This window comes from Cyprinodon tularosa, unplaced genomic scaffold, assembly GCF_016077235.1.
Source record: "Cyprinodon tularosa strain WSP-4 unplaced genomic scaffold, ASM1607723v1 ctg152, whole genome shotgun sequence".
NCBI classification, from domain to species: domain Eukaryota; kingdom Metazoa; phylum Chordata; class Actinopteri; order Cyprinodontiformes; family Cyprinodontidae; genus Cyprinodon; species Cyprinodon tularosa.
In genome coordinates, this window is record NW_024038354.1 from 43,096 (window position 1) to 70,430 (window position 27,335).

General features: G+C 39.8%; 1 protein-coding gene across 1 annotated transcript in view; it reads left to right on the plus strand.

Annotated features, from left to right (window-relative positions):
* The window catches only part of rbl1 (retinoblastoma-like 1 (p107)), a 28,709-nt gene extending 3,290 nt beyond the window's left edge, over positions 1 to 25,419 (plus strand). The window contains exons 4-22 of the mRNA XM_038279660.1: positions 46 to 110; positions 5,648 to 5,776; positions 7,785 to 7,948; positions 8,041 to 8,105; positions 8,219 to 8,405; positions 10,424 to 10,590; positions 12,151 to 12,263; positions 13,629 to 13,732; positions 13,822 to 13,959; positions 14,419 to 14,583; positions 15,191 to 15,338; positions 15,921 to 16,151; positions 17,615 to 17,793; positions 17,874 to 18,050; positions 19,109 to 19,180; positions 19,249 to 19,336; positions 20,195 to 20,343; positions 20,425 to 20,589; positions 23,988 to 25,419. Coding sequence (XP_038135588.1) covers positions 46 to 110; positions 5,648 to 5,776; positions 7,785 to 7,948; positions 8,041 to 8,105; positions 8,219 to 8,405; positions 10,424 to 10,590; positions 12,151 to 12,263; positions 13,629 to 13,732; positions 13,822 to 13,959; positions 14,419 to 14,583; positions 15,191 to 15,338; positions 15,921 to 16,151; positions 17,615 to 17,793; positions 17,874 to 18,050; positions 19,109 to 19,180; positions 19,249 to 19,336; positions 20,195 to 20,343; positions 20,425 to 20,589; positions 23,988 to 24,182 — 2,701 coding nt within the window. The 3' untranslated portion in view covers positions 24,183 to 25,419. The remainder of the gene's footprint in view (positions 1 to 45; positions 111 to 5,647; positions 5,777 to 7,784; positions 7,949 to 8,040; positions 8,106 to 8,218; positions 8,406 to 10,423; positions 10,591 to 12,150; positions 12,264 to 13,628; positions 13,733 to 13,821; positions 13,960 to 14,418; positions 14,584 to 15,190; positions 15,339 to 15,920; positions 16,152 to 17,614; positions 17,794 to 17,873; positions 18,051 to 19,108; positions 19,181 to 19,248; positions 19,337 to 20,194; positions 20,344 to 20,424; positions 20,590 to 23,987) is intronic.
* The last annotated feature ends 1,916 nt before the right edge of the window (positions 25,420 to 27,335 follow it).

The following is a 27,335-nucleotide window of genomic DNA, read 5'->3' on the forward strand; positions in this document are numbered from 1 at the left end:
CTGCGATGTGCCGCCTAACAGCGTCTCTTCTATAAAACCCTGCAGGCGGCTGCCGTGTCACATCAGTGATGTGTTCAAGTTCTGCTGGACCCTGTTTGTCTACACCAAAGGTATCCAGAAATAAACCCACTCTGTTCTCTTAAAGGCTTTTGCGCTCATATCGGTACAATGTTTGAGGTTATTTCTTTAGAGCGGAGGTCTTCAACAGGGGCTCTGCAACCCCTAGGGGTCCAAAAAGTGATTGATTAGACTTTTTTTGTTAATATTCCCCCCTGCAATTGTTTCCACTATTTGAAATGTCTTTAAATCCACATGAACATGAATTCAACAGACTGTAGTAAACAGATAAATGGAGGCAGAAGATGTCTTTCAGTCATCAATGCACACATTCAGAGACACACAGGAGCTCTTTCAAGCTGGACACCGTTTCATTCACAACACCTGTCCCATCAACCAGGAATCAGAAATACTTTAATAATCCCAGGGAGGGATTACTTTAGTTACATTACTCCATCTGTAACAGAGCGACTATAGGACCAGTTTGCTAGAACACTATTTCATACAATATATATAATTAGGGGGTGCCCGCTCCATCTCACCATCAGTTTGGGGTCCTTGGCCTGGAAAACATTAAAGACTCCTGATCTAGAGACTATTACATTAAACAGGAACTATTAAAGATCCTCCTCAAAGTTCTCTGAAGGTTGTGTTTAGTGTTATTTATTAAACTATAATAAATCTTTCCCACTAATCCATGTAAAATAGGAATAAGAATTGGAATTTATTAAAAATTTTTTGACAACAATAAATTAATCCACAAAATACACACAAAAGAGACTAGTTAACATCAGGGTTTATACAGCAATGAGTAACTAATTTAATGCTTTTTAATGCTCTTTTTATACAGCATTATACAGCATGATAATAACATTTAAGGAAATTTTTTTTTGCCAAATATAGCCTTAATAAAAAATAAAAAATTAATAACTTTTATGTTTTTTAATGGCCCGTGGAAACCCTGATCAAACCAAACACCACTTTCCAAACTAACTAAATTCACCTGAACATAAATAGAAACAAAACCCTCCACCAGATAAACCTGTCTGTTTATACAGCCTGAGAAATGACATCAATTAATGGAAATTGTCTGAAAAGGGCTTTTAAGAAGTAAAACTTATTTTTCATACCCCCTGTAACCCAGTGTTAAAACCACAAGTAAATATCAAAGTTTTTATAGATTTTTAGCATTTTTTATTTATAATTATGAACATATTTATCAACTTATTTAACTAAGACATGAAATCCATACATTTTAAGTAGAACAAGATTCGGAGAGACGGCATCCATCCCACTTTGGATGGTGCAGCTCTTCTTTCTAGGAATCTGGCCACATTTATTAGTCCTCCAAAACCCTGACCACCCAGGGTGCAGACCAGGAAGCAGAGTTGTAGTTTAACACACATCTCTGCAGCTTCTCTACTGTTACCCACTCTTTACTCCATCCAGACAGTGTCTTGCCCACGACCAAAATCTAATAAATTAGCAAAGATTCCCAAAGGAGTAAATCATGATAATCTAATTAAAATCAAAATAACTCCAATTGGGGAAAAAGTTAAAACAATTAAATGCGGTCTGTTTAACATAAGATCGCTTTCCTCTAAAAGTCTACTAGTTAATGACTTGATTTGTGATAATCACATTGACTTGTTTTGCCTTACAGAAACCTGGCTGCAGCAAGAGGATTATGTGAGCATAAATGAGGCAACTCCTTCAAGCTATTTAAATTTTCACATCCCCAGAAGTTCTGGGCGAGGAGGAGGAGTAGCAACAATCTTCCAGTCTGACTTACTGATTACTCCCAAAACAATTAATACCTACAACTCTTTTGAACATTTAACCCTTAATTTCCCTGATCCAAATTTCAAGGCAAGAAAACCTCTTCTTTTTGTAACTTTGTATCGTCCACCAGGTCCTTACTCTGAATTTTTAGATGAGTTTTCAGAGTTCCTTTCTGATTTGGTATTAAATACTGACAGGGTCATCATAGTGGGAGATTTTAACATCCATGCTGACATTGAAGGCGATAGCTTAAGAGCAGCCTTTAATGCTATCTTAGACACTATTGGCTTTGTTCAAAATGTGAATAGTCCCACGCATTCTCATCTTCATACTTTGGATCTTGTGCTGACATACGGCATAGAATGTGAAGAAATAACAGTATTTCCTCACAACCCTGTCCTCTCTGACCACTTTCTAATAACCTTCAGGATTACTTTAACAGAGTTCTCCTCCCCCAAAAGAAGGTTCAATTTTAGTAGATCTTTATCAGATAGTGCAGTTATAAATTTTAAAGAATCTGCTTCACTTTCTCTCTCATCTGTGTCACTGAGCAGTGCTGCAGAGTGCAAAAGCTTAGCTTATTCCCCTTCACAGGTTGATGATTTTGTTGATGGGGTTGCTAGTTCTCTGCGTACTGCCTTAGACAACGCAGCTCCTTTGAAAATGAAAACCGTTAAAAATAGAAAGCTTGCTCCTTGGTTTAATGCAGAGCTGCGTACTTTGAAGCAAAATGCTAGGAAACTGGAGAGAATATATCGCTCCACAGGCCTGCGAGAGTCCTTCCTAGTCTGGAAAAATGGTTTACTGCTGTATAAGAGGACCCTTTGTAAAGCAAGAGCAGCATACTTCTCCTCATTAATAGAGGAGAATAAGAATAATCCTAGATTTCTTTTTAATACAGTTGCCAAACTCACCCAGACCCATAGCTCTGTTGAACCGTCCATTCCACCTGCTCTTAGCAGCAATGATTTTATGGGATTCTTTATAAATAAGATTGATCTTATTAAAAATAAGATCATAAGCACTCCTCTATCCGCGATTGTACCTGAGGTAGTCATGGAATCTGAACCAGGTTTAGACTGCTTTGATCCAGTTGAACTCTCTGAATTAGCAAAATTATTGTCTTCATCTAAGCCTTCAACTTGTATGTTAGATCCAGTTCCAACCAGGTTATTTAAGGAGGTATTCCCTTTGATCTCCTCCTCCATTTTAGATGTGATTAATCTATCTCTGTTACAGGGATATGTACCTAAAGCTTTTAAGATTGCTGTAATTAAACCTCTGCTTAAGAAACCGTCTCTTGACCCAGATGACTTGGTCAATTATAGACCTATATCCAATCGTCCTTTCTTATCCAAAATTCTTGAGAAAGTAGTTGCCAAACAAGTTTGCGATCACTTCCACCATAATGAACTTTTTGAAGAGTTTCAGTCTGGCTTTAGAGCTCATCATAGCACTGAAACAGCTCTGGTGAAAGTCACTAATGATATTCTCATGGCCTCAGATAATGGACTTGTATCTGTGCTCGTCCTGTTGGATCTTAGTGCTGCATTTGATACAGTTGACCATAATATTCTTTTAGAAAGACTTGAATATTTTGTTGGAATTAAAGGAACAGCACTAGACTGGTTTAAATCTTATCTATCTGATCGAATTCAGTTTGTTCATGTTAATGATAGATCTTCAACACGCTCAAAGGTTACCTGTGGAGTACCACAGGGATCAGTGCTAGGACCAATTCTCTTTACTTTATACATGCTCCCAATTGGTAGAATTATTAGACAGCATGGGATTAATTTCCACTGTTATGCTGATGATACCCAGCTATATCTGTCTATAAATCCAGATGAAGCTAACCCATTACATAGATTACAGACATGTCTTGAAGACATAAAAACCTGGATGACTCTTAACTTTCTGCTTCTGAATGCAGACAAAACAGAAGTTATAGTCTTTGGACCAGAGTCTCTGAAAAAGAAACTGATTAGCCAGTCACTTCATTTGGATGGGATTAAACTGATTTCAGATAATAAAGTAAAAAATCTTGGTGTTATTTTTGATCAGGACCTGTCATTTAAATCCCATATCAAAGAGGTTTCTAGAATTTCCTTCTTTCATCTGAGGAACATTGCAAAAATTAGAAATATCCTGTCCAGGGGTGATGCTGAGAAACTAGTCCATGCATTTGTTACTTCAAGGCTGGACTATTGTAATTCTTTACTATCAGGAAGTCCACAAACTGTAGTTAAAAGCCTTCAGCTGATCCAAAATGCTGCAGCCAGAGTTCTAATGAAAATAAAAAAGAGAGATCATATCTCTCCTATCCTGGCTTCTCTTCATTGGCTTCCTGTTAAATCAAGAATAGAATTTAAAATCCTTCTTCTCACATATAAAGCCTTAAATGGCCAAGCTCCATCTGATATCAGAGATCTGATTGTTCCTTATGTTCCTAACAGAGCACTTCGCTCTCAATCTGCAGGTTTACTAGTGGTTCCTAGAATTTCTAAAAGTAGAATGGGAGGCAGATCTTTTAGTTATCAGGCTCCTCTCCTGTGGAACCAACTACCAGTTTTAGTCCGTGAGGCAGACACCCTGTCTACTTTTAAGGCTAGGCTTAAAACTTTCCTTTTTGATAAAGCTTATAGTTAGGGTGGCTCAGGTTATCCTGAGCTATCTCTATAGTTATGCTGCTATAGGCTTAGACTTTTGGAGGACATAGGGACCCCCATTTCATCATTCTGCTTCATTCTCTCTCTGTTCTCCTGTTCTGCAGAATCTGTTAGTTCAATCTCTAACCTTCTGCTCTCTCTGCTTTTCCTCAGAGTAGCTTTGCCTCGTCTGTTCCTGTTTGGTTGTGACGTCATCCTGGAAAAAAAACATCAGCTGTGCTGCTTCTATCAACACCCTTGTTTATAGATGTTGGAGATCGGCCTGTTTTCCAGTGTGGTCCTGTTTCTCTGACCGTGACTGAGTGGATGTGCTCTCTTCGTCCTCTGGCATGGGAGCTGCCTTGGAGCTCGTCTGCCTGGCTGCGTGTTTCCTGGACGGGGCCGCCTTTTACAGCTGCTTTTTGTGTCTCTGCTTCTGTCTCCTTGAGCCCCAGTCGGCCTCAGCAGATGGCCGCTCACACTGAGCCTGGTTCTGCTGGAGGTTTCTTCCTGTTAAAAGGGAGTTTTTCCTCTCCACTGTCGCTACAAGCATGCTTAGTGTGGGGGATTGTATTTGAGTCAATGAGTCAATGCAATCAACTGGTTTTCCTTAGATAGAAAACTTTGTATCAATTTGACTGTATGATCTGGTTGAACTGTAAAGTGCCTTGAGATGACATGTGTTGTGAATTTGGCGCTATATAAATAAACTGAATTGAATTGAATTGAATTGAACAAGTATTATAGAAGAAGATATTAATTCAAGATCTATATCTATATATATATATATATATATATATATATATATATATTTTTTTTTTTTTTTTTTTTTTTTTTTACTTGTGCTTTTAACACTGGGTTACACCCCTCTCCCTCTAATTGCTCTTAAATTAACTTAAAGTTGAATAACTTTCCTGTTAAACTTGTTTGTTGTCCAATATTCACACACACGTATATATGTCATATATATGTATATACTTTTTTTATGTATATATATATATATATATATATATATATATATATATCTACACAAACACATCGGGCCAAAATCCACAAGTACACCCTTTACATCTACTACATCATTGCAGAGATGATAGTTACACTCCAGTAAAACATCAGTTTCCCTTCTAGTTCTGATCCGTGGATTTGTTTCCCTGAAGGTAACTTCCGAATGATCGGCGATGACCTGGTGAACTCGTACCACCTGCTGCTCTGCTGCCTGGACCTGGTGTTCGGGAACGCTCTACTCTGTGCAAACAGGAAGGACCTGATCAACCCGGCCTTCAGAGGTGACGATTGTGCAGCAGCATGAAAACAAACTCCTAAGATCAAAGAAAATCATTTCTAATTCCTTAAAGAACTGATGACACGTAGAGCAGAGCAGAGAGTCGGCAGAAGCAGTTAAACGCATACTACATGGGTGATGGGTGGGTTGTTTACCTGCAAAGTGATTGAGACAAAACAGGGATGAATCACTGCATATCTGCACTGACCTGCAGCGAGGAGCTCCATTAAACTGCTGCGGATTCTTATTCTGTGTGAAATGATTGAATCCCCGATGGATTAAATGACCACTGTATAAGGATTACTACCAGTGTCCATCCAGCCTTTAGTGCTGGTGTAATATTAGGACTTAATCCTGGTTTATGTTACAGATTTCATCTCCTAATGTTACAGTTTAATCCTATTTATATTTAGACTTCATTCTTCTAATGTTTTGACTTTAATGTCTCCATGTTGGAGCTTTTATCTTATGTAAATGTTACCATGTTATTCTTGTAAAATTAGGAGCCTAATCTTGTAATGTTACAACTTTTATCTTTTAAATGTTAATTCGGTTAAACTACGATCTTATGACTTTAATCCCAAAATGCTATAAATTATCATTGTGGTGTTGCAAATTTAATCCCATAATGTCACAAATGTAATCATTAATCCAGTTTTATCCTACTAATATTAAAACTTTATTTTCCTAATGTTACAAATTTAATCCCAAATCTGTGGTTATATCACATTACGTTCATTTTCCATAAACGTGTGGGTTGGCCTTATAGAAATAAGCTGAATTCAATTGTAATATTACTACTTCAATGACGTAATATTAGAATATTATTTAGCTATTATTGCACCTTTGGTAGAATAATGTTATAACTTTCATCTCCAAATGTTACATCTTTAATCTCATAAATTCAGTCTCATAAAGTTGCAACTTAAAACTCTTAATCTTATGAACATAACCTCGAGTTATATTTTTTATCCTGATAATGTTCCGACTTTAGTCTCATGATATTAAGATTTTACTCTTGTAATCTTAATATTATGGCTTCATTTTTGTAATATGACCTTGTTCTCATAATCTAAAGAATTTTTTATTACAAAAAAATATATATATTTCTTTTAATATGACCCTAATAATCAGGGCTTGATGTTAACCATCACCCGATCGCCCGGGGCAAGTAGTTTTTATTGTCGGGAGAGTACAAATTCGCAAATTCGCACTCAAAATTACTTTAAAATCACCGACATTCGCTGAAAACGACCCACAAGCGTTGCCGGTGCCATTTTTGTTGTTTTGTACATATTCTCACGTGATTTTCCGCCAGATGGCGTGATTTTTCTCTCCTTGGGGAGAGAATTCTGCAGAGCAGCAGCTGGATGATGAATTTAATCTGTCAAGTTTTTTTTAGATTTTTAACATTACAATTTATATTTTTCCAAGCACACAAGAGTTTAAAGCAAAGTTTAGTTTGAAAAGAATGTGAGGAAGGATTGAAAAGCATGTTAACACGGTAATGCAGGCTTGAGTTCATTATCTGACGCATGCAGATACACACCAGGAACCTGGAAACTTAAAAGATACTGAATTACAAAAAACATTTAAAAAACAAACATGTTTCATTGATATATATACAAAAATGAATATTAGGAACTATATTTATCAAACATTATACTGGGCAAGTAAAAATTGTTTCTGGGCAACTGAAATGTGAAGGTCACTTGCCCGAAGGGCAATCCTTAACGTCAACCCCTGATAATGCTTCAAAATATAATTTGTATAGCCACAAAATCAAGTTTATATTCTCTGATGTCATAAAGTTGTAAATTCATTAAAAAAAACAAATTCTTTAAGATAAACAGCATAAATATTTGTTTTCCAAGGCTGATTATAAACCAGCTGCAGTTAAATTTATAATTAATCAGAGTTTTAAAGCGAATAAGATTCCTCAGATTTACCAGTTGGTTTGGTTTCCAGCATCCCATGAGTCACTATGACGACTACATCCTTCTCCTCTGCAGGTCTGCCGCCTGCGTTCCGTGTGGAAGGCTCCGCCCCCCAGAGCGAGCCGCCTCCCTGCGTGCTGGAGAAGCTGTGTGAGCTTCATGACGGGCTGGTGGTGGAGGCCAAAGGCATCAAACAGCACTACTTCAAGCCGTACATCCAGAAGCTGTTTGAGAAACAGGTGAGCCCCGCCCCCCGGCAGCCGACGGGTAAATGCATCGGTTCTCAGTTCAGTTTGACCTCCATGTTGGTCCTCCTCTGTGTGACACTCAGATCCTGAAAGGAAACGAGACGCTTTTGACCGAAATGCTGGATCCTCACAATTTTATCGATAACAAGTAAGAAACGCGAGTTTGGTTTCCAACGTTTATTAAAACTTTGTTTTTGTTTAACTTTTTTGTGAATTTTGTGCCGCTCCTTCGTCATGTGATGTGTGCTTTTCTGACCACAGTAAAGCCATAAACAGGGAGTATGAGGAGTACGTGTTGACGGTGGGGGACTTCGACGAACGAGTGTTTCTGGGGGCCGATGCTGATGAGGAAATCGGAACCCCGAGGAAGTTTGTTGAGGAACGGGCTGCCAGCCAAGCAGCAGCAGCAGCAGCAGCTCAGAGCCAGCTCCAACAGCAGGTGGAGAAGGTACCGACCCACACAGACCGTCTGAGGCCGCTTCCTCAGAAACGTTTGATCATTATTGGCTAGATTTCATCAGCACAGGAAGAGAGGGTTCTAGTTATATGATGCCACTTTTCTTTGTAGTTTTATATTCATCTCAGGTTAGAGAGGTGTCCAAAATGTCGCCCAGGGTCCCATTTGTGGCCTTTGGGGTCAATTTTCTTTAACCTCAGTCAGAGAAGGGTGCATATTTAGCACTCCAGTAAACTGAGCAAATCCAGTCACTTTTTGGACAGTTGTTGCATGTGGAATGCAGGACAGGCAGTGGTTGCGACCATGCTATTGTCAGAAGGTCCAGTAGGGGGAGCCCCACCTGAATGAAGGCCTGAACACAGTGGTTGCGTACAACTTTTTAATCCCCTATCCGATTTTTTCTCCTGCTTATAAAGAGGCTCCGACTAGGCAGGGTGAGCAGATTATTTTCACTCCTGTCTCTGTGCTATACATACATGAAAAAATATTCCCACTTTGACTTGGATAGATTATGAAAAGTTATAGAAAATGTAAAAAACAAGCAGTGTATTCTATAATGCAAAGCTCCACTTATCGAGTCTGTGCAGCATCTGAAACCAGAACAAATAGACAGTGTTCATATATTAAAAACACAATGAGATCTACGCCTAAAGTAAAGAAAAAGCAGCTATAAATGGCGTGGGACGGTTTCTATGGTGACTGAGGCAGAGAGGTGATTCTCAGAAAGATCTGCGTAGTTTATCCAAGTTTTTCTTTTTTCATAAAGAGGTGAGAGAGCTTACCTGCTCTGTCTGACCCTCCTTAGTGTGGTTTTTGTGAGGCTTAAAGAGAGACTTTATCTATTTTCTGTCCTCCTGATGCGGAAAGTTTTCTATTTTAATGTTTAAATTCAGTTCAGTTTATTTCTATAGCTCCAATTCACATCATGTCATCTCAAGGCACTTTACAGATCATCCAGTCAGATTGATTCAAAGTTTTCTATCTAAGGGAAACCAGCTGATTGCATCGACTCATTGACTCTTCAGCAATCCCTCACACTAAGAATGCTTGTAGCGACAGTGGAGAGGAAAAACTCCCTTTGAACAGGAAGAAACCTCCAGCAGAACCAGGCTCAGTGTGAGCGGCCATTTGCTGAGGCCCACTGGGGTTCAAGGAGACAGAAGCAGACATAGAAAAAGAAGCATAGATACAAAAGGCGGCCCCGTCCAGGAAACACACAGCCAGGCAGACGAGCTCCGAGCCAGCTCCCATGTCAGAGGATGAAGAGAGCACATCCAGTTAGTCACAGTCAGAGAAACAGGACTACACTGGAAAACAGGCCAAGCTCCAACATCTAGAAACAAAGGTGTTGATGGCAGCAGCACAGCTGATATTTCTCTCCAGGATGGAGTCACAGCCAAACAGGAACAGACCAGATGAAGCTACTATGAGAAAAAGCAGAGAGAGCAGAAGGTTAGAGATTGAACTAACAGATTCTGCAGAGTGGGAGAATAGAGATAGAATGAAGCAGAATGATGAAAAAGGGGTCCCTATGTCCTCCAGCAGTCTAAGCCTATAGCAGCATAACTATAGAGATAGCTCAGGATAACCTGAGCCACTCTAACTAGAAGCTTTATCAAAGAGGAAAGTTTTAAGCCTAGCCTTAAAAGTAGACAGGGTGTCTGCCTCACGGACTAATTTCCTTCATTATTTTTGCACCAGTCTGTTATGCTTACTATACACACGATGTGCGACTCCAAGTTAAAGATTTCATCAGGATTTAAAAAATGTCGTGAAGACATTTAAAGAGATTTATTTGAGGCTAAATTTGACTGATTTTGCTGACCAACGCAGCAGGTTTTTTTTAATAGTCTAGCCCGGTCATAAGTCACTGTATTGTGTTTGTTTTTATATTTTCTATATATATGTTTAAAGGAGATAAAACCCTTCTTATAAAGAAAGGCTGCAGGGAGAAGCTGATCAGTGGTACAGAAAATGGTAAAAACTCTGATTCTCTCCGACTGTCTCAGTCCGGCTCTCTCGCCCCGTCCACTCCTCTTACCGGGCGAGTCTACCTGAAGGAGAAGGACCTGCTTTTCACGCCCGTCTCTTCAGCAACGCAGAGCGTCAGCCGGCTGCAGAGCATGGTGGCCGGACTGCGGACGGCTCCCAGCGAAAATCTGATGCAAATCTTTAAGTGAGTTCCTTTTATTTTTTTCCCTTTTGTCTCAGTTAGGGAAGCAACTTATTGATTAATGAGTTAAAGTCAATTGATCTTATCAGTCGTCTAACGATTAATTGATAAGTGGACATTTTATTAAAAGCCTGAGTTTTTTTTCTTGTCTTGAGACCCACTTTCAATAACATGATGGGCTAAATACTTTTTTTTCTTTTACAAAATGCTGAATAAAAAACAAAAAACTATATTACACACTAAATAAAAAAATTAAAAAACATATTTTCTAATTCACTATTAAACTTATTAAACTTACATCGTGTAAGATATAACAGAACAGGAACCTTTAGGTTACTAAATAATATGATTTCCAATCAATAAAGATGTAGAACTATGATTTAAAGAATGTGTTTGTCGCTCTCTGTCCTGAGTGAGATCTAACAATTAGAACTGGGAGAGACTTAGTGATGTTAGCATTGTCTTTAAAGTCTTAGCAAAATCATATTTAAATGTCAAATCATTCTGGCTTAAACATATATATAAATGTTCTCTTTATCAGACTATATTGTCCTAAAATTAAGAAAATTTCGATTTAAAAAAAAAAATCCTGTCTTATAATCTGTTTTTTTCCGTTATCTTCTGCAGGCCAGTTAGTTCTACTTCAGCCTGAACCCCTAAATTCAGCCAATCATATATCAACAGTCATCTGTCAATCAAATGTTTTCTTTCATAGCATCTTGATACATATGTCGCAGCTAATATACGCAACAGTTGAAATCAGAATCCTTTCCTTTCCCATTGAGTTGCGTCCTAGTGTTCACGGGGATGGACGTCTGTGTCTTCAGCAATGGAATTTCCCATTGGGGAACTGCTAGCTCTAAGTTGCTAACTGGTTAGCAAGATGCTTCCCACAAACCGGCTACAACCAAACTTGCTTGAGAACCTTCCACCACAACGATCCCGCCCCCTTGATAATCGACCAATCACATTCCCTTCAGCTCTGCAGTCTGGATGAGTCTTAAAAAACATCTAAAAACATTTTTATTCCAAGAAGTTTTCAGTTATTGTGTTTTTATTCTGTGTTTATAACTCTTCATTCTGTGGTGAAGCACTTTGTCCCTTCCTAACTGTAATAAAAGTGCTACACATATAAAAAGAAAACATTTAAGATTTAATAATAATGATCATAATAATTGAACTTTATTGATCTCACATTGGAGAAATGTGCATCTGCATTTTAACCCATTCCTTTGTGGAGCAGTGGGCTGGAGCAGTGTGGGGTTAAGGGTCTTGCTCAGGGACCCAGACTGGCAGTCCTTGGGAATTCTATGCCCTAACCACCAGGCCGCCATTCCCAGTTTAACCTGTAAATGGCAGCAGAATCTCTGTTAAACCATGTTTGCTGTTTATCTCCATTCAGTCTTAATATTTATCTTTTCAGTCAAAAATGTGTTTTTGCCGAATAAACATAAAATATGGCGGCATGCCTTCTGATGTTACCCTCAGTAAGAAAACAGTATGAAGCTTAATAATGTTGCTTTTTGGGGTAGAATGTAAATTTATCCTGTTTATTTCCTGCAGGTCTTGTTCCAGAAGTCCCACAGAGTCCATTCTGACTCGAGTGAAAACTCTGGGACAAACCTTCAAAGAACATTACACCAACGACTCTGACGACACGCCGGGATCCCATATTGGTAACAAACAAACGAGCAATCGCTGTGGAGGGAAAAACGAGTAAATTTCATCCATTCACTGTCCTGCTTAGGCCCCGTCCACACCAAGTCAAACCCTGGACTAAACGTACAAATTTTTCACCAAACCAGCCTCTCATCCATACGAAGCCGGCGTTTCGGGGGTCTGTAAACGATCTTTTTTTTATTCAGCCTTCAGAGTGGGAAGATTCTGAAACGCTGTTTTCGCGTTTCCATCTTTAAGCTCTAACCGCATTTTTTTTTTACATGCATGCGTCATAGCGTCGCCTCTAAACACGCATGCGCGACAAAGTATCACAACAACAATGGCGCCGTACTGTGTTGAATGGTTGCTGCTAATGCTACTCACCCTGCTGTCGGGCTTACAACAGAATCTTCTTCTTCTGGAATATCTCCAGGAAGAACAGAGCAATATCGACCACATAGTTCAGCACCTGAATTTGACTGAACCACGAAAATGGACCCGCAGGGCAACCATGTATAAATATTAGTGTGCATGCCCAACATTTCGTCGCCTATTTTTGCTTTGGCACCACAGCGCCACTTACAGGCCTTGCATACATTTTGCAGCGTTTTCATGCATTCGTGTGGACGATCACATTTATTTTACGTCTCCGTCTTTACGGCAAACGTTCTGGAAAATATCAGCGTTTCGTGTTCGTTTTGACTTCGTGTGGACGGGGCCTAAATGTCTTATATTCTTCTATTTTACGGTTTAAATGTTGCCTATAGGCAACATTTCATCATATGAAATGTTGCCCAGACAACCACCCGTCTCAGCCCCTCCCATTTTATGATGTCAGTGTATCACACCACTTTTATAGGCTTTATACGCTGACATCTACAGATTTTCCTTCCTCCAATTAAAAACAAGCAGGCAGAATTAATATGGAATAAACTTATATTGTTATTGTTAAAAAGATAAAATCACAATTCAGATTTTATTCGATTTTAATTGAAGTATTAATGAAGTATTTACTACATGCATGTATTTTAAAATAGGTTTAGTTTATTCAAAAATATATTGTGCAAATTAGCAAATATTTAGCCAACAATAGAATATGTAAACTTAAAAAATCATAACATAAATCTTGTGCAAGTAACACAAATGTTCATCCAACAATAATTGTACTGATTTTTTTTATCAGTACAATATGAATTCAATTTATCGCCAAGTCCTTTTTAAATTCTTCACAGGGCCATAAACGGCCCCTGACCCGCGCATTGGGCCCCCTGCAGTAAACCGTGTGACTTCAGTGAGGCTGTATCTGGTCATAGAGCTGATGTTACAGATTTTAAACTGATTGAACACAGCATGGAGTTCACCAGATTACCTTTTTGATCCAGACTTTGCTGAGAATCGTTGGAAGCTGGCAGAAATCCTCTACTACAAAATCCTGGAGAACGTCCTGGTTCAGGAGACCAAGCGGCTGCAGGGCAGAGACATGAGCGTAAGCAGCTTGTTCTTATGGACCAAACCTGAATGAATATTTAATGGGATTTATTGGCCTTGAATGGAGATCTGTGTTTCTGCGGTTAGGTTTTGCTCGAACAGGACATCTTCCACTGCTCTCTGATGGCGTGCTGTTTGGAGGTGGTGTTGTTCTCCTACAGCTCCCAGAGGACCTTCCCTTGGATCATCAGGATCTTCAAATTGGCCCCATTTTACTTCTTTAAGGTGAGAAAATCCCAGCAGAACGGTGTTCTGTCAGATGAGCATTCCTCATGCCCAAGACTTCAGAACCCATTAAACTACCTCAACGGGCGTTTATCCCTTTACTCCTGTACAAAAAACTGTTTAATTTCTTACTTTTTGGTGTTTCTTTTTCGGGGAGTATGGGGATCTGACCTTAAATTGTTTTTTTGTACATGACTAAAAGAAAACACGCCCGTCGAGGTAGTTTAAAGTCTATTTTTCATACAAAACTAAAGGGATAAACAGGTATTGACTAACAGTATGCTGGCCTGAGGAGGTATGCTCATCTGACAGAACAACAGCAATAATATTACACGGCAGCTAGCGCGATAAACATCCTGCTCAGAAAGAGTAGGATGTTTATCACTTGCTAAAATCTTTGTCTGCTAAATGTTCCTCTTTCCCTGAACTGAACAAGATGTTTTTGGTGTTTTTATGCAGGTGATCGAGGTGTTTATCCGCTCTGAGGAAGGCCTTTCCCGTGACATGGTGAAGCATCTGAACTCCATAGAGGAGCAGGTTCTGGAGAGCCGAGCCTGGACCTCCGATTCTGCTCTGTGGAGCGCCTTGGAGGCGGCTGGGAATAAGGTCCCCACAGTGGAGGAGGTGAGCAGAAGCAGCGACACGAAAAAGCTTCTGATCTGCAGGAATGATGACGGCTAAAGTGTTCTAGGCGCTCGTGTTGGGTCGGCCTGGAACGAGCTTTTCTAATGTTCCAACTAAACATTGTGAACAAACTGAATAACTGAGACACCGGCCACAACCAAAATGATTGCGAACCTTCCGCCACTACAATCCCGCCCCCTTTGATAATCGACCAATCACATTCACTTTATTCATTCGTGTAAAGTCGTCCACCACTCGGGAGAATTCAGAAATGCAACGGTTGGAACAGCCGCTTTCCTACGACTTTAAAGAGTTACTCTACGTAAAAACATTTTCACCTTTTTAACACGTGCAAACCTTGTGAAACCGTGGCCCTGTGTGACTGAAGCGAACAAATAATAACTGAATAAATTAACAATTATTTAAATGAGCTGATTCTTGTGGTTCAGTTCAATCAAAAAAGCAGCTGTTCCCATTTTGTTAAAGAAAATAAAGAAAATGAAATAGTACCAGTGAGTGTAAGTTATTGGATTGCAGTTTAGTGACAGATTTCCAACGTGAGGCAAACCTCTGGATCCACCTGCTGATCCTTTTAGTGTCTCTGCAGGTGAACTTCTCCTCTTGTCTGGATACGGGTTCTGGTTCCGGTTCCGGCTCCAATAATGCTCAGTCTCACCTGCCGCTGGTGGCCCACTCTCCCATCATCCACCCTCGGATCAGGGAGTTCAGGTCGGGTCTGGGGAGCACACGTAAAGGTGGGTTTTGGTGAATTCCTCTGTTTACTGGGATTTCTCATCTTGTTAGAAATATTTTATTTATACTCTTACTTTGTTTGTGTTTGATGGGTTGTGTTCTAATGAACTATTATGATGTATAATGTGTGATTCATCTTTTATTAACTCTTGCTTAAGATCGCTCCAGATAAAGGTCATGCAACGGACGGGTTGCGAAAGAGGCCTGAACAGCCTCTATCACATGTTTCTTCTAAACGTTTTCTTGGAACAATTCAATTATTAAACAACCACATGCTTTGTTTTAACATATGTGCTGAGGTTTAAAGTAAGATCCTTTTGTTTCCCTTCCCCTTAGTTAAACCTCAGCTGGTGTAATTAGGGACATCCCCTTTTCTTCAATAAATAGCAAGGAGAAAGCTGAAGACAGCAGAGTGGGGGGGAGATTGTAAACTCCGCAGTCTCTTCCTACTCTCCTCGCGAGTAACTGAATTAATTGTCTCTGTGCCTTCTTTCCTTCCCTGTATGTATGTATGATGTTTTAGGTGCTTAGACCTGACACATCTTCTTTTGGTTAATTTTTCTCCCATGTTCTCCTGCTTTCAGAAGTGCCTCCCTCTCCGCTCTCGGTCCACGACAGATACAGCTCTCCTGCAGCCGGGAGCGCCAAACGGAGGCTATTCGGCGACGACCCGCCAGCGACCTCCACAGGCCTGAGCATCAGCGGGAGCCCGCTGCCATCTCCTGTCAAGAGGCTGACGTTTGGGACAAGCAGCAGCGTCCAGAAGACCGGAGCCCCGGGAAACCAAACCACGGTGCTCAGTATCCCGCTGCAAGGTTGGTGCACGTCTGCCTCTTTTCTCTCCTCTGCTCTGCTGGGATGGGGGGGTCAGCAGAAACATTAATCAGCATTTGCTCTTAAGCATATCTGTGGTCTGTTTTCCCCTAAGTGTCTTTTTTTTATTCAATTCTATTCAGTTTATTTCTATAGCTCCAATTCACATCATGTCATCTCAGGTCACAGTTCACCAGATCATCCAGTCAGATTGATTCAAAGTTTTCTATCTAAGGAAAACCAGCTGATTGCATCGACTCGAAGGCAATCATGGCCGTACATCTTATTTTGGCATTTGACCAATTAGATGAGCCCTCGAATGATATATTACCTACTGGAAATTAAGTTGAGGGGAAAAAAAAGGCAAAAAGCTAATTGAAAAGTTAAAAGTAAAGTAAAAAAAAATTAATAAGCCTAGTTAACTATTATATTTAGGTCCACTATTAATGCCTCTAAGGTTATGTTGGACAGTTTCTTTCACTCTCTTTCAGTGTTTTTCATGAAGAAATTTTGATATTATACTTAATATATTCGGTCAAGTTGGCGTTTCTTGTTATTACATTTTTGCCATCGAAATATATACACTACTGTTCAAAAGTTTGGGCTCACATTGAAATGTCCTTATTTTTGAAGGAAAAGCTCTGTACTTTTCAATGAAGATAACTTTAAACTAATCTTAACTTTAAAGAAATTCACTCTATACATTGCTAATGTGGTAAATGACTATTCTAGCTGCAAATGTCTGGTTTTTGGTGCAATATCTCCATAGGTGTATAGAGGCCCATTTCCAGCAACTATCACTCCAGTGTTCTAATGGTACAATGTGTTAGCTCATTGGCTCAGAAGGCTAATTGATGATTAGAAAACCCTTGTACAATCATGTTCACACATCTGAAAACAGTTTAGCTCGTTACAGAAGCTACAAAACTGACCTTCCTTTGAGCAGATTGAGTTTCTGGAGCATCACATTATTGGGGTCAATTAAACGCTCAAAATGGCCAGAAAAAGAGAACTTTCATCTGAAACTCGACAGTCTATTCTTGTTCTTAGAAATGAAGGCTATTCCATGAGAGAAATTGCTAAGAAATTGAAGATTTCCTACAACGGTGTGTACTACTCCCTTCAGAGGACAGCACAAACAGGCTCTAACCAGAGTAGAAAAGAAGTGGGAGGCCGCGTTGCACAACTGAGCAAGAAGATAAGTGCATTAGAGTCTCTAGTTTGAGAAACAGACGCCTCACAGGTCCCCAACTGGCATCTTCATTAAATAGTACCCACAGTAGCCCGTTTAAGCTGTCCTCTGAAGGGAGTAGTACACACCGTATATTTTTTGAATTTTACAAAAGTAATAAGGTCTTGTCCTGGATTCCAATGACACTATTGGCTTGAAATGTTGATTTTGAAAGTATTTCAAAGGGTTAACTCCTGTCTGATGTGAATTTGGTTTTCTTTGGAACCTCTCCAGGTGAGCGCACCTTTACGCTGATCCCAGTCCAGCAGTGTGACCCCTCCGGCGTGGTCACAGCTCAGTTCCTTCTCACCTCCTCCCCGAGTCGAGGAGCCGGGGCCGCCTCCGGCGCCGAAGCCCAGTCAGGAAACGGGCGGCCGCGGCGCACTGGGTCCCTCGCTCTGTTCTTCAGGAAGGTAGGAGTGGGAGGGGGCAGTCCTCCAGAGATACGTTCTGACAGCCTGCTCAGCTGCTCACGCTCTGTCTGCCCACGCAGGTGTATCACCTGGCCAGCGTTCGTCTGAGGGATCTGTGTCTGAAGCTGGACATCTCGCCTGAGCTGAGAGGGAAAATCTGGACGTGTTTCGAGCACGCGTTGGTCCACTGCACTGACCTGATGAAGGACCGCCATCTGGACCAGCTGCTGCTCTGCTGTATCTACATAATATCCAAGGTAAGGACACGGAGACACGGGGCTGTTCAATAGGAGAGCATAAAGCTGCTGACAGCTGCTTCCAGGAAGAAACTGATGCTGCTGTGTGACCAGAGGGAAAACATCTAGTCTGCTTTCTAACAGCTTCTTCTGTCTCAATTAAGATTTGAAATCTTTTTTAGCTCTTTGAAAATCATATCTGCTCATCAGCAGGAAGTCATCCGCACTTTATGGGAGTCCTGATAAAGAGGAATTTACGGAGCCCCTAAAGGGACATGGAGGGAAAAAATAAAGTTTTACAAGATCCTGCAATACTTTTGCGAGATCTCGCAAAATATTTTCTATGTTCTAATGTCCTGTTTTTTATTTAATTTTCTAGAAAAATATTCTTTTTTCCAGATAAAATTCTCTTCGCATCATTTTGCTTAATGAGAAAAAAAAAGGTAACTTGAAGACATTTTAATTGATCAGTGGGATTGGGTTTGTATTGGACTTAAAGTGCAGATAATTTGATCTTAAAAAAAAATTTTAAGAAGCAGGTAATTTGACAAACCCAATCTTGAGAATAAATCTGGAAAATAAAATCTATAATAAATATATATACAATGTGTAAAAATGCAAAATAAAACAATTAAATCGAAAGAAGTAATCTTTGAAAAGACAAAATAATTATAAACCTTTTTAAAATTAGACAAATTTGTTTAAAAAAGTCTAAAATATAGACTAAAAGTCTAAAATATATTACAAAAAATGTCAAAACATGCAAATGACTCTTAAAATCGTGTTTTAAAGTTTAATTGCTGTTATTCAGATTTCAATTTACCGAAACATTTTCATTGCAACAATAGTGGAACAAAATTCACTCCATACCAAACTGGACTTTTCCCTTGTCTGTCATATTTACTGTCAGCGTTAAATAAAAACCCTTTTTCCTGTCACTTGATATTATTTAGAAAATAAAAACTAATCTTGAGGTGAAAAGGTAAAATAAACATTAAGAGCTTCTGAGCTGAGGGAACTGTTAATGTGGGCTGGAAGGGCGGAGCCTCCTGTTGAACGAGTTTCTCTGTTTTTTCCAGATCACCAAAGAGACTCACACCTTCCAGGACATCATGAAGTGTTACCGCAGCCAACCACAAGCCAGCAGCCACGTGAGAAACACTCCATACTGAACATCTACAGAGTAAAACCCACCGGCTGACCGTGTGTGTGTGTTCAGGTGTACCGCAGCGTCTTACTGCGTCGGACTCCCAGAGAGCAGCCAGCTGATGAAAACATGGAGGTGGACTCTGCGTCTGGTGGAGAATGTAAGAAAAGAAACTCGCCGCTTTAATGAAGCTAAAGCAGAAAACCAGATGGAAGCAAGGAAAGCTGCTATTGGCCGTCCTAAAAGCTTTGATCCAGGAGAAAAAAAACACCCCTTTAAATATGTTTAAAACTAAAGATGAACCCTTAATGATATTATACTTGATCCAAAACAAAATTATTATTCATTTATTTATTTTTTCACCAAACAGGAGAAACTCAATACAGCTGGAAAAGGAGCAGAATGCAGAAAATCTTATGTTATCTGCCACCATAATAAAAGTGGTTATAATAATTTTTTAACCACTAAACGCTGAAATAAAATCAGCTGCTGGTATTATTATTAGTTATCTAAACATTTATTAGCTTTCACCCTTCGTTTCATTTGGAAATGTTAAAATGAAGCACATGGAACTGAAATATTCACCCAATTTATTATATTTTCTTAACATTTTATAAACATTTGTATGGAAGCCCGTTTCCGCCACTCTGTAAAAAAAGAAAAAAAATTATCTCATTATAATGAGATACTATCTCATAATCTTTTTAAATGTTTTTCTTTTCTGTTAAAAAGCCCCAGTTTAGCTCCATACAGTTTTTCTTTTTTAGCCTCTTACTTTTCAGTTGCGTTAAAATGCTGCTTTCAGAACATCAGTGGGTTCCTAGGATGGACTGATCTTATATTTTATGCTCAGATGGAGCCGAGTGACCGAGATCAGAGCATCAGGGTGATGTAGGAACATCTGTGATGATAAAAACAGGCATCAATCTGATCAGTGCTGTCATTGCAGGTTTAAATTGCAATAATAAACTGTTAATATCTGTTTGTGATTATTAACACCAGCTGTGTTTGTTTTCAGCTGCAGAGAAAGCCAGTCAGCGTCCAGCCGAAAGAAAGTCGGACCAATCAGAGGAGGAGGAGCGTGGTGACCTCATCCAGTTTTATAACACCGTGTTCGTGCTGAAGATGAAGAGCTTCGCTCTGCGATACGTCACCAACGATAACCGGGTACGGCGCGCTCCATGTAGCCTGCCAGGTCAGGCTCTGATCCACTGAAAACATGACGCCTCTGTGTCGCTTCCCCCCCAGGCGGATGCTCCCCCGCTTTCTCCGTTCCCTTCGGTCCGGGCTCAGCCTCTGTCGCCCCGCCGGGTCAGCCAGAGGCACTCGCTGTACGTTTCGCCTCACAAGAACTCTGTGGGCTCTCTCACGCCGAATTCGTACACGTACAGGATCAACAACAGTCCGTCAAAGGCAAGAACACAAACACCCACACACTAGTTCTCATCAGAGGGGGCGGCTGCGGGTTTGAACGGCTCCAGTACCAGAGTCACCTGTCACTACCTGATCCGTCCTGGAAGCACGATCCAGACATACATCCGGGTCGCTCTCAATTTTGTTTTGTCAAAAAGACCTAGATGACGTTTTTCCCTTCCAAAAAAATAGTAAACGTACTAAAATATAATGTGTTAAATTCATAAGAGGATTAGGGCCACTGAAAAAATAAAACAAAAGTTAACTGATTTCTTTTTTTTTCAGTATATTATGAGAAAAATCTCAGAATTCTGACTTTAATCTCCGAATTTTGAATGAATTCTGACAGCTATTCCAGCATTTTCCACTCATGTGTCACTGGCCCTCCCAAACAGCTCACATCTTTGTCAGTGAAGCTGAGTGCTCCACATCTCTGCCTTCATGGTGCCACAATTCTGAGAAAAAAAGTCAGAATTCTGAGATTAAAGTCAGAATTCTGAGATAAAAGTCAGAATTCTGAGAAAAAAGTCAGAATTCTGAGATTAAAGTCAGAATTCTGACTTTTCCTCCCATATTAAAGTGAAAATCTTTTTGAGTTTTATGTTATCCTTTTGTGTTAACCTTATTGTATATAATGCGTGATCTAAAGAAAGAACCAACTAAAATGCAGATTAACAGGATTTAATCATATTTTGCCGGACTGCTCTGAGTGTGTCCCATGATCACGTCAGAGAAGCAGTTTACCGGAGAAAATGGAAAAAGCGTCAGAATTGTCTTAGGAAAGTCATAAAACATTTTTAAAGATGTATATTAGCATTCTTTAGCGAGTTAAGGATAGAAATAAGTACCTTTAAAACCATAATTACATTATTTAAGGTTACCCGGGTGTGTATCTGTTCAGGTATGCGCAGCACGGAGCGTGCTTCCGTGACGGATCGGGTGGTGACATCACCTCTAGAAGAAGCACATATTGTAGCGCAGTGGTTAGCGCACATGACCTTGTTTGGAGGCCTTAGTCCTTGACGCGGCCAAACCAGGTTCAAATCCGGCCTGTGGTCCTTTCCTGCATATCTTTCCCCTCTATCATACCACCTTTCCTGTCAGCCTACTGTCCAAAAAAAAAAACGAGCCACTAGCGCCGTAAAAACTAACTTTCAAGAATTATTTTCAGGTTTAAATTTTTTTCTTCTTTTATTTTTAATCTTTTTCATTTTGAAAAATATTTTTCAATTTCACATTGCTGATCAAGGTTCACAGTCATCCAGGTCATAGTCATTCCGTAAATGTTCAAAAATGTCCACTTGACTTGGTTTCCAAGATTTGAAGACGTTTTGCCACCTCTCCAGGAAGCTTTCTCAATTCAAATGCCAAATGTTCTGTTTTCATTTTTTTAGTTATCTTGTTTTTCAATTTTCTCTTTCCTTTTTCAAACCCTTCCAGTTTAAAAGATAATTTTCATATTTTACATGAAATTTTTTTAGAAAATCCCTTTTATTGGGAAATTACGGAAGAGGATTAGGGCCACTGGGAAAAAAAAAAAGTTACCTGATTTTAAAATTTTATTTCAGTTTAATATGGGGAAAAGATTTCAGTTTAATTCTGAGAAAAAAGTCAGAATTCTGACTTTTTTCCCCATGTTAAACTGAAATAAAATTTAAAAATCACTTAACTTTTTTTTTTCCCAGTGGCCCCAATCCTCTTCCGTAGGAAATTGTGGCGTTAGAGCAGCAAAAGGTTAAAGGTGGGGTATATGATCCTGGATAAACGGTTCCTGCCAGCTACATTTTTGAAAATACACACCTTCAGCCCACCCCACGAAACCACGCCTCCAAATTACATGAACGCGCCTGCTGTCAGTCGAGAATGTTCGGATGTTCCCGAGAACGAGAAAGAAACAGGCCGAGACCTCGCGAGTGCACGTGACTCGGGATGAGGCGAGAAGCTCATGTCTATTACTAGCTAACCACAACATAACAGGCTAACTTCCATGATGGCGTCGTCTTCTCCTAGTACGGTAAGAGTGTTGAACAATTCAATATGGTCGTAAACAAGTTGTCACGGTTGTCATTTCAAGAAGTATTGATTAGGGTGACCAAACGTCCGTATTTCCCGGGACATATCCGTATTTCACGTCCTGTCCCGGGCGTCCCGGGTTTTTTTTAGAAAGTGAGGAAATGTCCTGATTTCACTGCGCACGACGCTCCGTGTGACGTAATCCCTGAGCCGCGTCAGTGCGGGCAGCCCTGTTCTTAATCAGAGGCTCTGTTCAAAAACCTGGGCTGCATCCTCCAAGGACGCGGTCTACCTAGACTGGATCCTTCGAAGTCCTTGAAAATAAGGAGACCACAAGAGTTCTGTCTGTAAATTCGAACAGGTCCTCCCTTCAGCGGCACTTGGGGGGGGGGGGGGGTGTCACGAGTCTGTGAACGCGCAGGGGGGAGGGGTGGGGAGAGCTCAGAGCTGACGGTTGATGGGCGTGCCAGAAACCAGTAGAAGTAGGGATGATAGTTACTTCTATTGGTTTGCGTTTTCCTCTGACTACGCCCTCTACACTGGACTAAAAGATTTCGTTTTTTTTCCAAACATTCTATCTCAGTTGGCGCAATGGGCTCGTGAGGAGGTTTTCAATCAATATGGTAAAAACATGCTCCAGAAAACATCACATACCCCACCTTTAAGTAGAAGTGGCCGCACAGTGTGAACATTAGAAAAGTGTCAATTACCAGACAGCAAAATAAAACAGAGTATTGTACTGTGCAGTGATTTACAATATAAATACTCTGTATCTGGACAATAAAAAAAATATATATATATAATCTGTGGACATTTTTACAGTAACTGATACGTGAAAAATAGAAGCAACACCAGAGATCTGCAAAAAAAAAAAAGATTTAAACTTTATTGTTGTTATGTTGTCACAATTACAAAGCAACCAAATGTAGTTTCCAGAAGTGGTATAAAGGATATGAATATTTATTTGCATATGTACAGAAACTATGTATGTATCGACTATAAATAGTATATATAAACAGAGAGTCATTTTAAGAAGCTATAAAATACATAAATATGGAAACTATATACAGATTATACAGGAAAGTTAGGATATAGATTACATATATATTAGTGGCTTTATTACAGTTTTATGGCCCAATTTTAACGCCATAGTTTTACACCAATGAGCTACAACTTCATCAGTTGAGGATCAGATACATGAAGAAAATTTTATATATTTTTTATAAACTGATTTAATATCACCCACACATTAGTCAGCTGAAGATTAGTATGAAAATATGACTTTGGATTATAAATAATCCCAGATTATTTTAACGTAAAACTCCTTTAACCTGATGCAGCTTCTGTTTGTGTAACGAAGGCCTCTCCCCTCCCTGTCTTTGTAGGAGCTGTCAGACATAAACCGGATGATCCGCCAGGGTTTGGTCAGCAGGAAGAGGGCCTTCAACATAGAGGGAGACGTGATGATGTCACTAGCGTGCGACTCCCCCAGTAAGAGGTCGTGTCCGGAGAACGGCAGCAGTCCGGACGTGCTGCTGAAGCGTCTTCAGGACGTGGTGTCTGAGCGGCAGAGTCGCTGACCAGCCTCCAAATAAAAGACTCAAAGCAGCAGTTACGCACAGAGGCGTCTTCCCATGGTTTCCTTTAGCATTTAGACCTTTTCTGTTACCAAACAAGTTCTGATCGTTACCGACATCAAAAGATGAGAGGTTTGGGCGACTGAAGGAACATCAACCGTTCTGCTCCTCAGACGCTCCTCTTTAGGGTTATTTCTACTCTTTTTAAACCTGACGGAGAGACGGATCCACCGATGTCTGTTTTAGATTCATGTCTATCAATGGCTAAATACGCCAGAACGGCTTCTGCAATTACAAAAAACAAAAAAAACTGATTTGATTTTGTTTTAATCGTTAGTTTTTGTTTATTCCGCTTTAGAGTTTGTATATATTAGAAAACGAGGTCAGCTCCCAATCGTTATCTAACTGGAAAACTTTGGTTTCAGGGAGCCTCCAGCTGTTGACCTCCCCTCCAGGTCAGGGTTTTAAGTCTCTTCTCTCTGCTGGATCTTTCTGTTTGTTTCCTTCCAGAACGAAGCTCTTAATTTTCATTTAGAGTTTTGCTGCCAATAAGAGAAAAATAAAGGTGCAGCTCTCTGCTCTGCTTGGACGCGCATCTGTTCGGATGCCATGTTTGGGGGACGCGTCTCTGCAGCAGTGAGGTGTTTTTATTTGCTGATTATTTCCTCTGTTACTCTGACGCTTCTTTTGAAGCAGTAGAGTAAAAATACAAATAGTTCTTTTAGAAATGTGATTTCTTAGGCATTAAAGAGGCTCCTGGTTGATTCGTGGAAGTACCAGACCTTCATTTTTCGTTTTTGAAGAGATCATGCAGAGCACATCTCTTCTTTAAATCTGTTCTACTTAAAAACATCTAAATAACTTTATATCAGATGATAAAGTTAGGGTTTTATTTTTGGGAAAGTTTATTAAAACCCAAATTGTTTATAGATTCTGATCTGATCTTTCCACTATTTAAAAAACCCAACATAAAATCAAGTTTTAGAATATTGTGTTTTACTTGTTTTTAATGAGGTTTTGAGCGCTTTGCTAATGGCTAGCTGGTCATTGTGGGTGTGTAGCATCTACACATCGACTTCCTCCTCTATCAGCACTGCTGTCAGAGAAAACTTTATAGTTTTACCCCACTTTATGTTAAAAAAGAAATAGTTTTGTAAATTGTAACAAGATGCAGTATTGTTTGTGACTGTTGTTTCCTGCAAACATTTAGTTTTGTAAAATAAAAAACATCTTCCCTTTACGTTTGTTTTGTTTTTCTGTTTTTTATGCAACCAGTGGAAAAAAAAAAACTCAACCAAAGAAGAATTGATCCCATCAGCCTCAGGATAAAATACACAGATAACAAATATTCCTGCCAATTAGAAATAAAAATGTAGGGCAGAGTCCGGTCAGCAAGGAAACCTAATTCGTTTGAGGAGATTTAATGAATTTGGCGTTAATCAGTAAAAAAATAAAAAAATTTTTATCATGATCACTGAGACTGGGAGCGGCCATTTCTGCCCAAATATAGTAACCCCTCCCTCCTGCCATCTTCCAGCAGTGACGTCACGGTGCGGTAATCCTAGCGCCATTCTCTCCGCTTTCCAAGCTAAATCAATGGGAACTACTAGACGCATCTGCAATCAACAACAATTATTGAAGATTTCCAGAGGACTTCACCATTGAAATTCACCAGAGCTATAGTGAAACTGACAATGCCCACGTGCATGGCAGCTGGATGCTGGAATACATCGGGTAAAAGTGAAAAAAAAGAGTTATTCCACCTTTCTGATTCCTGATCCTCCACGGACGGGTTGGTCGTTGGATCGCCAACTTGAAGAGGGAGGATTTGCCATCGAACTTCTGGCCAGAGAAAAAACCCGTAATATGTAGCCAACATCTGGAAGAAGAATGTTTTCAAGATGACTTGGATAATAGCGCGTTGTGACAAACACCAGATACAGCACTGGGACTTGATCAACAGCCGATACCGCACCGTGACGTCACTAACCAGTAGGTGGCAGTAGTGTTCTTTGACAAACATGGACCTTTGTCATGCAGGAGGGATGTGATCTCTCTTTTTCATTTTCATCAGAACTCTGGCTGCAGCATTTTGGATCAGCTGAAGGCTTTTAACTACAGTTTGTGGACTTCTTGATAGTAAAGAATTACAATAGTCCAGCCTTGAAGTAACAAATGCATGGACTAGTTTCTCAGCATCACCCCTGGACAGGAGATTTCTAATTTTTGCAATATTCCTCAGATGAAAGAAGGAAATTATTTTCCATGATTAGAGCCAGAATCACCATTGTCTCTGTTCTAACAGCCATTGGATGTTTGTTCACAGAATAACACATGACAGCCGGAGAGTAATTGGATTAAATATTAAAGAATATAAAGTCACCTTGTTAATTATTCACATAGCACCCCTAATGAGAAAACTAACACCTGCATCAGTTTGTAATTGCTGTTGCTCAAACAGAGAGAATTCATGCGTTAGTTGGAGCTATTTCTGGAGGATTAATCATCGCCTGCACTGCAGGCTGTCAGGCTAATGCTAAGTTAGCTTCAGGGTGAGAGTTCATGGTAATGAAGGCAGCTGTGACTAATGGATAAATCAGCTGTTCCAGGTTCAAACATATAGGCACCATTTGGAGGAATAAAACACCAGCAGAAGGAAGCACTTTGCTTTGTTTTTCTTCTGATATCTTTTTTTTTTGCCATGCATTCTGCGTTTAGGCTTTAAACAAAAGTTTCTTGTTATAATCAATCTGAATAATGCGTCTCAAGCTGGAAACTGAGAATGTGCTTCATGTTTTCTGCAGACGTGTTCTAAGGAGATAAGAGCAGCAGAGAGGACAGAATCAACACCATCAGAACCACTGCTTTATTCAGATACTGCTCATGGTTGAACTAGATATGTGTTGCTATGGTAACGGTCATGGAGACTCTATTCAGTGCCAAGTTTTGGCTTTTATTTATTTATTAATAGCATTTGTATTTGCAACGGCCTTTGCTTTTTTGTCCAGATTTTACATGTTTGTTTTATCCTTTTCCTGATTTTTATTATTTTTTTCTTAGAAAATAAAACGCATTAGATTTGTGCTTGATGCACACTGAGGCAGTTTGTAGCACTGTTGCCTTGCAGCAAGAAGGTTCTGGGTTTGATTCCCAGCC